At 53.1% G+C, this 16,342-nt stretch overlaps 1 protein-coding gene and 1 long non-coding RNA gene across 2 annotated transcripts in view; both read left to right on the top strand.

Moving 5' to 3' along the window:
* mtmr11 (myotubularin related protein 11) overlaps positions 1-13,875 on the top strand; it is a 173,759-nt gene extending 159,884 nt beyond the window's left edge. Inside the window, exons 14-16 of the mRNA XM_072490525.1 lie at positions 9,096-9,266; positions 9,378-9,638; positions 13,363-13,875. Coding sequence (XP_072346626.1) covers positions 9,096-9,266; positions 9,378-9,638; positions 13,363-13,875 — 945 coding nt within the window. The remainder of the gene's footprint in view (positions 1-9,095; positions 9,267-9,377; positions 9,639-13,362) is intronic.
* Positions 11,351-13,299, top strand: LOC140403015 (uncharacterized). The gene is made up of 2 exons (XR_011938211.1): positions 11,351-12,169; positions 12,931-13,299. It is a non-coding gene; the product is annotated as an uncharacterized lncRNA (long non-coding RNA).
* Positions 13,876-16,342: the final 2,467 nt, after the last annotated feature.

Raw genomic sequence — 16,342 nt, 5'->3', positions numbered from 1 at the left:
GAGCGGATTGATCAGGGACAGTGTGACACTGTACAGAGCGGATTGATCAGGGACAGTGTGACACTGTACAGAGCGGATTGATCAGGGACAGTGTGACACTGTACAGAGCGGATTGATCAGGGACAGTGTGACATTGTACAGAGCGGATTGATCAGGGACAGTGTGACACTGTACAGAGCGGAGTGATCAGGGACAGTGTGACAGTGTACAGAGCGGATTGATCAGGGACAGTGTGACAGTGTACAGAGCGGATTGATCAGGGACAGTGTGACACTGTACAGAGCGGATTGATCAGGGACAGTGTGACACTGTACAGAGCGGATTGATCAGGGACAGTGTGACACTGTACAGAGCGGATTGATCAGGGAGAGTGTGACAGTGTACAGAGCGGATTGATCAGGGACAGTGTGACACTGTACAGAGCGGATTGATCAGGGACAGTGTGACAGTGTACAGAGCGGATTGATCAGGGACAGTGTGACACTGTACAGAGCGGATTGATCAGGGACAGTGTGACACTGTACAGAGCGGATTGATCAGGGACAGTGTGACAGTGTACAGAGCGGATTGATCAGGGACAGTGTGACAGTGTACAGAGCGGATTGATCAGGGACAGTGTGACAGTGTACAGAGCGGATTGATCAGGGACAGTGTGACACTGTACAGAGCGGATTGATCACGGACAGTGTGACATTGTACAGAGCGGATTGATCAGGGACAGTGTGACAGTGTACAGAGCGGAGTGATCAGGGACAGTGTGACAGTGTACAGAGCGGATTGATCAGGGACAGTGTGACAGTGTACAGAGCGGATTGATCAGGGACAGTGTGACAGTGTACAGAGCGGATTGATCAGGGGCAGTGTGACAGTGTACAGAGCGGAGTGATCAGGGACAGTGTGACAGTGTACAGAGCGGATTGATCAGGGACAGTGTGACACTGTACAGAGCGGATTGATCAGGGACAGTGTGACACTGTACAGAGCGGATTGATCAGGGACAGTGTGACACTGTACAGAGCGGATTGATCAGGGACAGTGTGACAGTGTACAGAGCGGATTGATCAGGGACAGTGTGACACTGTACAGAGCGGATTGATCAGGGACAGTGTGACAGTGTACAGAGCAGATTGATCAGGGACAGTGTCACACTGTACAGAGCGGATTGATCAGGGACAGTGAGACACTGTACAGAGCGGATTGATCAGGGACAGTGTGACACTGTACAGAGCGGATTGATCAGGGACAGTGTGACACTGTACAGAGCGGATTGATCAGGGACAGTGTGACACTGTACAGAGCGGATTGATCAGGGACAGTGTGACACTGTACAGAGCGGATTGATCAGGGACAGTGTGACACTGTACAGAGCGGATTGATCAGGGACAGTGTGACAGTGTACAGAGCGGATTGATCAGGGACAGTGTGACAGTGTACAGAGCGGATTGATCAGGGACAGTGTGACACTGTACAGAGCAGATTGATCAGGGACAGTGTGACAGTGTACAGAGCGGATTGATCAGGGACAGTGTGACATTGTACAGAGCGGATTGATCAGGGACAGTGTGACACTGTACAGAGCGGATTGATCAGGGACAGTGTGACACTGTACAGAGCGGATTGATCAGGGACAGTGTGACACTGTACAGTGCGGATTGATCAGGGACAGTGTGACATTGTACAGAGCGGATTGATCACGGACAGTGTGACACTGTACAGAGCGGATTGATCAGGGACAGTGTGACACTGTACAGGGCGGATTGATCAGGGACAGTGTGACAGTGTACAGAGCGGATTGATCACGGACAGTGTGACATTGTACAGAGCGGATTGATCAGGGACAGTGTGACACTGTACAGGGCGGATTGATCACGGACAGTGTGACACTGTACAGAGCGGATTGATCAGGGACAGTGTGACAGTGTACAGAGCGGATTGATCAGGGACAGTGTGACAGTGTACAGAGCGGATTGATCACGGACAGTGTGACATTGTACAGAGCGGATTGATCAGGGACAGTGTGACACTGTACAGGGCGGATTGATCACGGACAGTGTCACACTGTACAGAGCGGATTGATCACGGACAGTGTCACACTGTACAGAGCAGATTGATCAGGGAGAGTGTGACAGTGTACAGAGCGGATTGATCAGGGACAGTGTGACACTGTACAGAGCGGATTGATCAGGGACAGTGTGACACTGTACAGAGCGGATTGATCAGGGACAGTGTGACACTGTACAGAGCGGATTGATCAGGGACAGTGTGACAGTGTACAGAGCGGATTGATCAGGGACAGTGTGACAGTGTACAGAGCGGATTGATCAGGGACAGTGTGACACTGTACAGAGCGGATTGATCAGGGACAGTGTGACACTGTACAGTGCGGATTGATCACGGACAGTGTGACACTGTACAGAGCGGATTGATCAGGGACAGTGTGACATTGTACAGAGCGGATTGATCAGGGACAGTGTGACACTGTACAGAGCGGATTGATCAGGGACAGTGTACAGAGCGGATTGATCAGGGACAGTGTGACAGTGTACAGAGCGGATTGATCAGGGACAGTGTGACAGTGTACAGAGCGGATTGATCACGGACAGTGTGACACTGTACAGAGCGGATTGATCAGGGACAGTGTGACACTGTACAGAGCGGATTGATCACGGACAGTGTGACAGTGTACAGAGCGGATTGATCAGGGACAGTGTGACACTGTACAGAGCGGATTGATCAGGGACAGTGTGACACTGTACAGAGCGGATTGATCAGGGACAGTGTGACACTGTACAGGGCGGATTGATCACGGACAGTGTCACACTGTACAGAGCGGATTGATCACGGACAGTGTCACACTGTACAGAGCAGATTGATCAGGGAGAGTGTGACAGTGTACAGAGCGGATTGATCAGGGACAGTGTGACAGTGTACAGTGCGGATTGATCAGGGACAGTGTGACAGTGTGCAGAGCGGATTGATCACGGACAGTGTCACACTGTACAGAGCGGATTGATCACGGACAGTGTCACACTGTACAGAGCGGATTGATCAGGGACAGTGTGACAGTGTACAGAGCGGATTGATCAGGGACAGTGTGACACTGTACAGAGCGGATTGATCAGGGACAGTGCGACAGTGTACAGTGCGGATTGATCAGGGACAGTGTGACACTGTACAGAGCGGATTGATCACGGACAGTGTCACACTGTACAGAGCGGATTGATCAGGGACAGTGCGACAGTGTACAGTGCGGATTGATCAGGGACAGTGTGACAGTGTGCAGAGCGGATTGATCACGGACAGTGTCACACTGTACAGAGCGGATTGATCACGGACAGTGTCACACTGTACAGAGCGGATTGATCAGGGACAGTGTGACAGTGTACAGAGCGGATTGATCAGGGACAGTGTGACACTGTACAGAGCGGATTGATCAGGGACAGTGTGACAGTGTACAGAGCAGATTGATCAGGGAGAGTGTGACAGTGTACAGAGCGGATTGATCAGGGACAGTGTGACACTGTACAGAGCGGATTGATCAGGGAGAGTGTGACAGTGTACAGAGCGGATTGATCAGGGACAGTGTGACACTGTACAGAGCGGATTGATCAGGGACAGTGTGACAGTGTACAGAGCGGATTGATCAGGGACAGTGTGACACTGTACAGAGCGGATTGATCAGGGACAGTGTGACACTGTACAGAGCGGATTGATCAGGGACAGTGTGACACTGTACAGAGCGGATTGATCAGGGACAGTGTGACACTGTACAGAGCGGATTGATCAGGGACAGTGTGACACTGTACAGAGCGGATTGATCAGGGACAGTGTGACACTGTACAGAGCGGATTGATCAGGGACAGTGTGACACTGTACAGAGCGGATTGATCAGGGACAGTGTGACACTGTACAGGGCGGATTGATCGCGGACAGTGTCACACTGTACAGAGCGGATTGATCAGGGACAGTGTGACACTGTACAGAGCGGATTGATCAGGGACAGTGTGACAGTGTACAGAGCGGATTGATCACGGACAGTGTGACACTGTACAGAGCGGATTGATCAGGGACAGTGTGACACTGTACAGAGCGGATTGATCACGGACAGTGTGACACTGTACAGAGCGGATTGATCAGGGACAGTGTGACACTGTACAGAGCGGATTGATCAGGGACAGTGTGACACTGTACAGAGCGGATTGATCACGGACAGTGTGACAGTGTACAGGGCGGATTGATCAGGGACAGTGTGACACTGTACAGAGCGGATTGATCAGGGACAGTGTGACACTGTACAGAGCGGATTGATCACGGACAGTGTGACATTGTACAGAGCGGATTGATCAGGGACAGTGTGACACTGTACAGAGCGGATTGATCACGGACAGTGTGACACTGTACAGAGCGGATTGATCAGGGACAGTGTGACACTGTACAGAGCGGATTGATCACGGACAGTGTGACACTGTACAGAGCGGATTGATCAGGGACAGTGTGACACTGTACAGAGCGGATTGATCACGGACAGTGTGACACTGTACAGAGCGGATTGATCAGGGACAGTGTGACACTGTACAGAGCGGATTGATCACGGACAGTGTGACATTGTACAGAGCGGATTGATCAGGGAGTGTGTGACACTGTACAGAGCGGATTGATCAGGGAGAGTGTGACAGTGTACAGAGCGGATTGATCAGGGACAGTGTGACACTGTACAGAGCGGATTGATCAAGGACAGTGTGACACTGTACAGAGCGGATTGATCAGGGACAGTGTGACACTGTACAGAGCGGATTGATCAGGGACAGTGTGACACTGTACAGAGCGGATTGATCAGGGACAGTGTGACAGTGTACAGAGCGGATTGATCAGGGACAGTGTGACACTGTACAGAGCGGATTGATCAGGGACAGTGTGACACTGTACAGAGCGGATTGATCAGGGACAGTGTGACAGTGTACAGAGCGGATTGATCAGGGACAGTGTGACAGTGTACAGAGCGGATTGATCAGGGACAGTGTGACACTGTACAGAGCGGATTGATCAGGGACAGTGTGACACTGTACAGAGCGGATTGATCACGGACAGTGTGACACTGTACAGAGCGGATTGATCAGGGACAGTGTGACACTACAGAGCGGATTGATCAGGGGCAGTGTGACAGTGTACAGAGCGGATTGATCAGGGACAGTGTGACACTGTACAGAGCGGATTGATCAGGGACAGTGTGACACTGTACAGAGCGGATTGATCAGGGACAGTGTGACAGTGTACAGAGCGGATTGATCAGGGACAGTGTGACAGTGTACAGAGCGGATTGATCAGGGACAGTGTGACACTGTACAGAGCGGATTGATCAGGGACAGTGTGACAGTGTACAGGGCGGATTGATCAGGGACAGTGTGACACTGTACAGAGCGGATTGATCAGGGACAGTGTGACACTGTACAGAGCGGATTGATCAGGGACAGTGTGACACTGTACAGAGCGGATTGATCAGGGACAGTGTGACAGTGTACAGAGCGGATTGATCACGGACAGTGTGACACTGTACAGAGCGGATTGATCAGGGACAGTGTGACACTGTACAGAGCGGATTGATCAGGGACAGTGTGACAGTGTACAGAGCGGATTGATCAGGGACACTGTGACAGTGTACAGAGCGGATTGATCAGGGACAGTGTGACACTGTACAGAGCGGATTGATCAGGGACACTGTGACACTGTACAGAGCGGATTGATCAGGGACACTGTGACACTGTACAGAGCGGATTGATCACGGACAGTGTGACACTGTACAGAGTGGATTGATCAGGGACAGTGTGACAGTGTACAGAGCGGATTGATCAGGGACAGTGTGACACTGTACAGAGCGGATTGATCAGGGACAGTGTCACACTGTACAGAGCGGATTGATCAGGGACAGTGTGACAGTGTACAGAGCGGATTGATCACGGACAGTGTGACACTGTACAGAGCGGATTGATCAGGGACAGTGTGACACTGTGCAGAGCGGATTGATCAGGGACAGTGTGACACTGTACAGAGCGGATTGATCAGGGACAGTGAGACACTGTACAGAGCGGATTGATCAGGGACAGTGTGACAGTGTACAGAGCGGATTGATCAGGGACAGTGTGACAGTGTACAGAGCGGATTGATCAGGGACAGTGTGACAGTGTACAGAGCGGATTGATCAGGGACAGTGTCACACTGTACAGAGCGGATTGATCAGGGACAGTGTGAAAGTGTACAGAGCGGATTGATCAGGGACAGTGTGACACTGTACAGAGCGGATTGATCAGGGACAGTGTGACACTGTACAGAGCGGATTGATCAGGGACAGTGTGACACTGTACAGAGCGGATTGATCAGGGACAGTGTCACACTGTACAGAGCGGATTGAGCAGGGGCAGTGTGACAGTGTACAGAGCGGATTGATCAGGGACAGTGTGACAGTGTACAGAGCGGATTGATCACGGACAGTGTGACACTGTACAGAGCGGATTGATCAGGGACAGTGTGACACTGTACAGAGCGGATTGATCAGGGACAGTGTGACACTGTACAGAGCGGATTGATCAGGGACAGTGTGACATTGTACAGAGCGGATTGATAAGGGACAGTGTGACACTGTACAGAGCGGATTGATCACGGACAGTGTGACACTGTACAGAGCGGATTGATCAGGGACAGTGTGACATTGTACAGAGCAGATTGATCACGGACAGTGTGACACTGTACAGAGCGGATTGATCAGGGACAGTGTGACACTACAGAGCGGATTGATCAGGGACAGTGTGACACTGTACAGAGCGGATTGATCAGGGACAGTGTGACACTGTACAGAGCGGATTGATCAGGGACAGTGTGACACTGTACAGAGCGGATTGATCAGGGACAGTGTGACACTGTACAGAGCGGATTGATCAGGGTCAGTGAGACACTGTACAGAGCGGATTGATCAGGGACAGTGTGACAGTGTACAGAGCGGATTGATCACGGACAGTGTGACATTGTACAGAGCGGATTGATCAGGGACAGTGTGACAGTGTACAGAGCGGATTGATCAGGGACAGTATGACACTGTACAGAGCGGATTGATCAGGGACAGTGTGACACTGTACAGAGCAGATTGATCAGGGACAGTGTGACACTGTACAGAGCGGATTGATCAGGGAGAGTGTGACATTGTACAGAGCGGATTGATCAGGGACAGTGTGACAGTGTACAGAGCGGATTGATCACGGACAGTGTGACACTGTACAGTGCTGATTGATCAGGGACAGTGTGACACTGTACAGAGCGGATTGATCAGGGACAGTGTGACATTGTACAGAGCGGATTGATCAGGGACAGTGTGACACTGTACAGAGCGGATTGATCAGGGACAGTGTGACACTGTACAGAGCGGATTGATCAGGGACAGTGTGACACTGTACAGAGCGGATTGATCAGGGACAGTGTGACACTGTACAGAGCGGATTGATCAGGGACAGTGTGACACTGTACAGAGCGGATTGATCAGGGACAGTGTGACACTGTACAGAGCGGATTGATCAGGGACTGTGTGACACTGTACAGAGCGGATTGATCAGGGACAGTGTGACAGTGTACAGAGCGGATTGATCAGGGACAGTGTGACAGTGTACAGAGCGGATTGATCAGGGACAGTGTGACACTGTACAGAGCGGATTGATCAGGGACAGTGTGACAGTGTACAGAGCGGATTGATCAGGGACAGTGTGACACTGTACAGAGCGGATTGATCAGGGACAGTGTGACACTGTACAGAGCGGATTGATCAGGGACAGTGTGACACTGCACAGAGCGGATTGATCAGGGACAGTGTGACACTGTACAGAGCGGATTGATCAGGGACAGTGTGACAGTGTACAGAGCGGATTGATCAGGGACAGTGTGACACTGTACAGAGCGGATTGATCAGGGACAGTGTGACACTGTACAGAGCGGATTGATCAGGGACAGTGTGACACTGTACAGAGCGGATTGATCAGGGACAGTGTCACACTGTACAGAGCGGATTGAACAGGGGCAGTGTGAAAGTGTACAGAGCGGATTGATCAGGGACAGTGCGACAGTGTATAGAGCGGATTGATCAGGGACAGTGTGACACTGTACAGAGCGGATTGATCAGGGACAGTGTGACAGTGTACAGAGCGGATTGATCAGGGACAGTGTGACACTGTACAGAGCGGATTGATCAGGGACAGTGACATTGTACAGAGCGGATTGATCAGGGACAGTGTCACACTGTACAGAGCGGATTGATCAGGGACAGTGTCACACTGTACAGAGCGGATTGATCAGGGACAGTGTGACACTGTACAGGGCTCAATGATGTTTACTCTGTATCTAACCCTGTGCTGTGCCTGTCCTTGGAGTGTTTGATGGCGACAGTGTAGAGGGAGCTTTACTCTGTATCTAACCCGGTGCTGTACCTGTCCTGGGAGTGTTTGATGCGGACAGTGTAGAGGGAGCTTTACTCTGTATCTAACCCCTTGCTGTATCTGTCCTCGGAGTGTTTGATGGGGACAGTGTAGAGGGAGCTTTACTCTGTATCTAATCCCGTGCTGCACCTGTCCTGGGAATGTTTGATGGGGACAGTGTAGAGGGAGCTTTAATCTGTATCTAACCCCGTGCTGTACCTGTCCTGGGAGTGTTTGATGGGGACAGTGTAGAGGGAGCTTTACTCTGTATCTAACCCCGTGCTGTAGCTGTCCTGGGAGTGTTTGATGGGGACAGTGTAGAGCGAGCTTTACTCTGTATCTAACCCCATGCTGTACCTGTCCTGGGAGTGTTTGATGGGGACAGTGTAGAGGGAGCTTTATTCTGTATCTAACTCCGTGCTGTACCTGTCCTGGGAGTGTTTGATGGGGACAGTGTAGAGGGAGCTTTACTCTGTATCTAACCCTGTGCTGTACCTGTCCTGGGAGTGTTTGATGGGGACAGTGTAGAGGGAGCTTTACTCTGTATCTAACCCCGTGCTGTACCTGTCCTGGGAGTGTTTGTCTGTCACCTGAATGTTCCCTTTGAAACTCTAGCTGTAACTGCTGATTATTCCTGTTTTCCAGTCTCCTGTATTCCTGCTGTTCCTCGACTGTGTTTGGCAATTGTTGGACCATTACCCGGTTTCCTTTGAGTTCACAGACACCTACCTGATGGCAATACATGACAGCACCCACATCCTGCTCTTCAGGACGTTCCTGTTTAACTGCCCACGGGAACGGGCCTATATCCAGCAGGTACGGCAGCCTCCCTGTCTGCTCTGTCGTGTGTGTGTGCGCCCTCCTTCCTCTCCGTGACCTGCCTGGTAAAGCCCTCTCTCTCTCATTCTCTCCCCATGCCAACCCAAGACTCTGGCCACTGATAGGAGGACACGATCGAATCTCTTCAGCAATGGCTGGCCGCGCACTCGCAGCACCGTACGGGGCGAGCAGGTGGTCCTGAAGGCCGGCTTCTTCACGCGAGAGGAGAGCAGCTGCCCACTCCCACCAGTCTGGGACTGGTCACTCCAGTTTCCAACAAAGCACCAGAGGTTGTTCAGAAATGCCCTTTACAGTGACACCCAACTGCTGGCCCAGAATGGGACATCTGTACACAGCAACACCGAGCAGGTGAGAGACTGAGTGGGTTAGAGAGAGAGGGGAAATCAGCCAGGGTTCCTGCTCCTGATCACTGTCCAGTGATCCCTGGGTTAGAGAGAGAGAGGGGAAATCAACCAGGGTTCCTGCTCCTGATCACTGTCCAGTGATCCCTGGGTTAGAGAGAGAGGGGAAATCAGCCAGGGTTCCTGCTCCTGATCACTGTCCAGTGATCCCTGGATTAGAGAGAGAGAGGAAATCAGCCAGGGTTCCTGCTCCTGATCACTGTCCAGTGATCCCTGGGTTGGAGAGAGAGGGGAAATCAGCCAGGGTTCCTGCTCCTGATCACTGTCCAGTGATCCCTGGGTTAGAGAGAGAGAGGAAATCAGCCAGGGTTCCTGCTCCTGATCACTGTCCAGTGATCCCTGGATTAGAGAGAGAGAGGAAATCAGCCAGGGTTCCTGCTCCTGATCACTGTCCAGTGACCCCTGGGTTAGAGAGAGGGGAAATCAGCCAGGGTTCCTGCTCCTGATCACTGTCCAGTGATCCCTGGGTTAGAGAGAGAGAGAGAGGGGAAATCAGCCAGGGTTCCTGCTCCTGATCACTGTCCAGTGATCCCTGGGTTAGAGAGAGAGGGGAAATCAGCCAGGGTTCCTGCTCCTGATCACTGTCCAGTGATCCCTGGGTTAGAGAGAGAGAGGGGAGATCAGCCAGGGTTCCTGCTCCTGATCACTGTCCAGTGATCCCTGGGTTAGAGAGAGAGAGGGGAAATCAGCCAGGGTTCCTGCTCCTGATCACTGTCCAGTGATCCCTGGATTAGAGAGGGAGGGGAAATCAGCCAGGGTTCCTGCTCCTGATCACTGTCCAGTGATCCCTGGGTTAGAGAGAGAGGGGAAATCAGCCAGGGTTCCTGCTCCTGATCACTGTCCAGTGATCCCTGGGTTAGAGAGAGAGGGGAAATCAGCCAGGGTTCCTGCTCCTGATCACTGTCCAGTGATCCCTGGGTTAGAGAGAGAGGGGAAATCAGCCAGGGTTCCTGCTCCTGATCACTGTCCAGTGATCCCTGGGTTAGAGAGAGAGAGAGGGGAAATCAGCCAGGGTTCCTGCTCCTGATCACTGTCCAGTGATCCCTGGGTTAGAGAGAGGGGAAATCAGCCAGGGTTCCTGCTCCTGATCACTGTCCAGTGATCCCTGGGTTAGAGATGGAGGGGAAATCAGCCAGGGTTCCTGCTCCTGATCACTGTCCAGTGATCCCTGGGTTAGTGAGAGAGGGGAAATCAGCCACGGTTCCTGCTCCTGTTAACTGTTCAGTGATCCCTGGGTTAGAGATAGTGAGGGGAAATCAGCCAGGGTCCCTGCTCCTGATCACTGTCCAGTGACCCCTGGGTTAGAGAGAGAGGGGGGGGAAATCAGCCAGGGTTCCTGCTCCTGATCGCTGTCCAGTGATCCCTGGGTTAGAGAGAGAGAGGAAATCAGCCAGGTTCCTGCTCCTGATCACTGTCCAGTGATCCCTGGGTTAGAGATGGAGGGGAAATCAGCCAGGGTTCCTGCTCCTGATCACTGTCCAGTGATCCCTGGGTTAGTGAGAGAGGGGAAATCAGCCAGGGTTCCTGCTCCTGATCACTGTCCAGTGATCCCTGGGTTAGAGAGAGAGGGGAAATCAGCCAGGGTTCCTGCTCCTGATCACTGTCCAGTGATCCTTGGGTTAGAGAGAGAGGGGAAATCTGCCAGGATTCCTGCTCCTAATCACTGTCCAGTGACCCCTGGGTTAGAGAGAGAGAGTTGAAATCAGCCAGGGTTCCTGCTCCTGATCACTGTCCAGTGATCCCTGGGTTAGAGAGAGAGAGGGGAAATCAGCCAGGGTTCCTGCTCCTGATCTCTGTCCAGTGATCCCTGGGTTAGAGAGAGAGGGGAAATCAGCCAGGGTCCCTGCTCCTGATCACTGTCCAGTGACCCCTGGGTTAGAGAGAGAGGGGGGGGAAATCAGCCAGGGTTCCTGCTCCTGATCACTGTCCAGTGATCCCTGGGTTAGAGAGAGGGGAAATCAGCCAGGGTTCCTGCTCCTGATCACTGTCCAGTGATCCCTGGGTTAGAGAGAGAGGGGAAATCAGCCAGGGTTCCTGCTCCTGATCACTGTCCAGTGATCCCTGGGTTAGAGAGAGAGGGGAAATCAGCCAGGGTTCCTGCTCCTGATCACTGTCCAGTGATCCTTGGGTTAGAGAGAGAGAGGGGAAATCAGCCAGGGTTCCTGCTCCTGATCACTGTCCAGTGATCCTTGGGTTAGAGAGAGAGAGGGGAAATCAGCCAGGGTTCCTGCTCCTGATCACTGTCCAGTGATCCCTAGGTTAGAGAGAGAGGGGAAATCAGCCAGGATTCCTGCTCCTGATCACTGTCCAGTGATCCCTGGGTTAGAGAGAGAGAGGGGAAATCAGCCAGGGTTCCTGCTCCTGATCACTGTCCAGTGATCCCTGGGTTAGAGAGAGAGGGGAAATCAGCCAGGGTTCCTGCTCCTGATCACTGTCCCGTGATCCCTGGATTAGAGAGAGAGAGAGGAAATCAGCCAGGTTCCTGCTCCCGATTACTGTCCAGTGATCTTTGGGTTAGAGAGAGAGGGGAAATCAGCCAGGGTACCTGCTCCTGATCACTGTCCAGTGATCCCTGGGTTAGAGGGAGAGAGGAAATCAGCCAGGGTTCCTGCTCCTGATCACTGTCCAGTGATCCCTGGGTTAGAGAGAGAGGGGAAATCAGCCCGGGTTCCTGCTCCTGATCACTGTCCAGTGTTCCCTGGGTTAGAGAGAGAGGGGAAATCAGCCAGGGTTCCTGCTCCTGATCACTGTCCAGTGATCCCTGGGTTAGAGAGAGAGAGGGGAAATCAGCCAGGGTTCCTGCTCCTGATCCCTGTCCAGTGACCCCTGGGTTAGAGAGAGAGAGTGGAAATCAGCCAGGGTTCCTGCTCCTGATCACTGTCCAGTGATCCCTGGGTTAGAGAGAAAGGGGAAATCAGCCAGGGTTCCTGCTCCTGATCACTGTCCAGTGATCCCTGGGTTAGAGAGAGAGAGGGGAAATCAGCCAGGGTTCCTGCTCCTGATCACTGCCCAGTGATCCCTTGGTTAGAGAGAGAGGGGAAATCAGCCAGGGTTCCTGCTCCTGATCACTGTCCAGTGATCACTGGGTTAGAGAGAGAGGGGAAATCAGCCAGGGTTCCTGCTCCTGATCACTGTCCAGTGCTCCCTGGGTTAGAGAGAGAGGGGAAATCAGCCAGGGTCCCTGCTCCTGATCACTGTCCAGTGATCCCTGGGTTAGAGAGAGAGGGGAAATCAGCCAGGGTTCCTGCTCCTGATCACTGTCCAGTGATCCCTGGGTTAGAGAGAGATGGGAAATCAGCCAGGGTTCCTGCTCCTGATCACTGTCCAGTGATCCCTGGGTTAGAGAGAGAGGGGAAATCAGTCAGGGTTCCTGCTCCTGATCACTGTCCAGTGACACCTTGGTTAGAGAGAGAGAGGGGAAATCAGCCAGGGTTCCTGCTCCTGATCACTGTCCAGTGATCCCTGGGTTAGAGAGAGAGGGGAAATCAGCCAGGGTTCCTGCTCCTGATCACTGTCCAGTGATCCCTGGGTTAGAGAGAGAGAGGGGAAATCAGCCAGGGTTCCTGCTCCTGATCACTGTCCAGTGATCCCTGGGTTAGAGAGAGAGGGGGGAAATCAGCCAGGGTTCCTGCTCCTGACCCTGGATTAATTGCTGACCTGTTGTGTTGCAGGCTGACGCTCCATCGCTGAGGTCGGTGCACCTCCTGAGCAAAGGTCTCCTCCTGGTCCCAGCGCAGCTCCTTCCCTGGAAAGGTGCCTCCGTGGCGAAGAAACTCAGTCGGCTGAGCCAGTCGCTGGAGAGTTTGTTGGAGATGGAGCAGCCCCAGAGGATCCCGTTACCCCCATTCCTGGATCCCGTCGGCCTTCCCTTCCCGCCCATCCCAGCGCCCGGCCTCCGGCTCTGGAAGAGCTGTTACCTCCGCTGGCTGTCGGCGGGCGTGCAACGCAAGGCCAGGGATGGTCAGATCGCGGCCCTGGCCTCCCAGATCCAATCACTCGAGCGGAGGCTGCGGGGCGAGGCCGACGGGCGGAACGCGGCCCCCAACGGGCTGGACCGCCAGGGTAACCAAATTCCCCACCGCCCCAACGCCCCCATCCCAGCCTGCCTGAGCGAGACCGCTACCATGGAAACCTCCTTTTCCACCTCAGTGAGCAAGGGCCGTGCTATAGCCGCTGACCTCTGACCCCTTCCGAATGCCCCTCGACCCCGAGCCCCCCTCCCTTCCACCATTTTGAGATCCTCGGCCTTGAGCCCCCGAAGTGAGATTTGTCCCCCCGCTCGGCAGCGGGTGATTATGGGATGTCTGAGAGTGGGCTCGGTGTGAGGGGCTATTTCACGCACAGTTCAATGCGAGGGACTGACTGGTGGGGCTGAGGGGTGTGGGTCAGAGGGCGAGGGGCAGGGGAGGTAACCGATGATCGGACATTTCTGGGTGGAATGTTTGGACCTCCTCTCGAATGAGGTCAACTCTCCCATTGGCAATTCCCAAACTCCTTCCTTCCCACTTCCATTTGCGGAGATTGACGTCAGTTCGTTCCAGACTCTGATTGTGGGAACTCACCCCCTCCCCCACCCATCCCCCTCCCCCAACCCCTCCCCCACACCCATCCCCCTCCCCCCAACCCATCCCCCCACTCCCCACACCCATCCCCCTCCCCCACACCCATCCCCCTCCCCCACACCCATCCCCCTCCCCCCACACCCATCCCCCTCCCCCACACCCATCCCCCTCCCCCACACCCATCCCCCTCCCCCCAACCCCACACCCATCCCCTCCCCCACACCCATCCCCCTCCCCCTAACCCATCCCCCTCCCCCAACCCATCCCCCACACCCACCCCCCCACACCTACACCCACCCCCCACACCCACCCCCCCCAACATCCATCCCCCACCCACCCCCCACACCCATCCGTACCCCCAACCCATTCCCTCCAACCCATCCCCCACAACCCACCCCCCCCATCCCCCACAACCCACCCCCCCATCCCCCACACCCGCAAACCCCTCCCTATCCCCACCCACCCCCCACACCCCATCCCCCACACCCCTCCCTACACCCAAACCCATTCCCACCCTAGACCCCTTCCCCCACACCGCTCCCTATCCCCAACCCATCCTCCTCCCCCCCCCTTCCCAAAGTTGATTTGAGTGTCCTCTCTGTAGTGTTATCCCCAGGGTGAGGCCGCATGACCCCTCATTCCCCCTCCCGCCGTCCACCCCCGACAAAGCCCTTGGCGTAGTGGCACCCCTGAGGAATCTCGGACGCACCCTGCTGTCCCCTCGGGATTGGGAAGGATTCCACTCCACAAAGCGATTGTAGGCTTTCATTGATTTTGTTCAGTGTGGCCCACCCCCTCCTCAAAAAAAAAAAGCACCCAGCTTGGTTATGATGCCCATCAGTGCCAAATAGCCAGATGTGCTGACTGCCTGAGCTGATGGACAAGGTACTGTGGAGAGGGGGCGGGGGGAAGGTAGCAGCCGCTTCGGAGAGAAACCCTCAAGCCCAGGCCATGCTCCCTCCAAACTGCTGAACACAAAGAGAGGCGGTCAGGAATTGCCCGGAATTGAGGAATCTGGAGCCCAATGCACTTTAGTTGAGCAGTATTCCAAGATGTCTGTCACAGAGATGTAATGTATACATTTTGTACTGTAACCCAATTTCACTCAATAGTTTTTTGACACTACAATAAATTCTACTTTTAACACAACATCAGAGTATTTTTTTGGTTGATTTAACTTGGGGGGGGGCTCGGGCCTGAAGCAGAATGATCCGAGAATGAGTTCCACAAGGGGATCATTGAGAACTTGGTGATTTAAAGTTTGGTGACACTAAAAAAAAATAGTAGGGACGGGCAAGAAACGTTAAAAAGTTTTCTACCGGAACACTCTGAGCATTCGAAACGAAATGGATGAGTTAGTTGTGCAGACAGATGTAAAGGGGTATGATATAGTTGGGATAAGACGAAACCACAAAACATAGGAGCAGAATTCGGTCACTCAGCCCATCGAGTCTGATCGGCAGGCAGTGCCGAGTGGGGTACCGCATTGATCTGTGCTAGGACCCCAACTGATCACAGATCTTAATTATTTGGCCGAAGGAACTAAATGTATTATCTCAAATTTGCAGATGTTACAAAGTTGGGTGGGAGGGTGAGCTGTGAGGAGGACGCAGAGATGCTTCAGCGGGATTTGGACAGGCTGAGTGAGTGGCCACATGCACGGCAGATGCAGCATAATGTGGATAAATGTGAGGTTATCCACTTCGGTAGCAAAAATAGGGAGGCGGAATTTTGAAGAATGAGAGGGGATCTCATTGAAACGTATAAAAGTGATTTGTGTCTTCCTCAGTGAAAACAGAAGTTAAGAAGTTGTTTCATTGATCTGCCATTTCCTTGTTCTCTATTATAAATCCTCCCGAAGCGGGATTAGTCTTTGCTAATCTTTGTCTTTTCATACACGTCTAGAAGCTTTTATAGTTCGCTTCTGTGTTACTTGCAAGCGTACTTCCATATTCTATTCTCCCTCTCTTAATCAATCGCTTAATAATAATCCTTTATTGTCACAAATAGGCTTACATTAACACTGCAATGAAAATCCCCTAGTCGCCACAGTCCGGCGCCTGTTCGGGTACACAGAGGGGAGAATGCA

Source organism: Scyliorhinus torazame, chromosome 26 (assembly GCF_047496885.1).
Source record: "Scyliorhinus torazame isolate Kashiwa2021f chromosome 26, sScyTor2.1, whole genome shotgun sequence".
NCBI classification, from domain to species: Eukaryota; Metazoa; Chordata; class Chondrichthyes; order Carcharhiniformes; family Scyliorhinidae; genus Scyliorhinus; species Scyliorhinus torazame.
The sequence above is the reverse complement of the archived record's forward strand: the minus strand, read 5'-3'. Positions and strand labels throughout refer to the sequence as shown.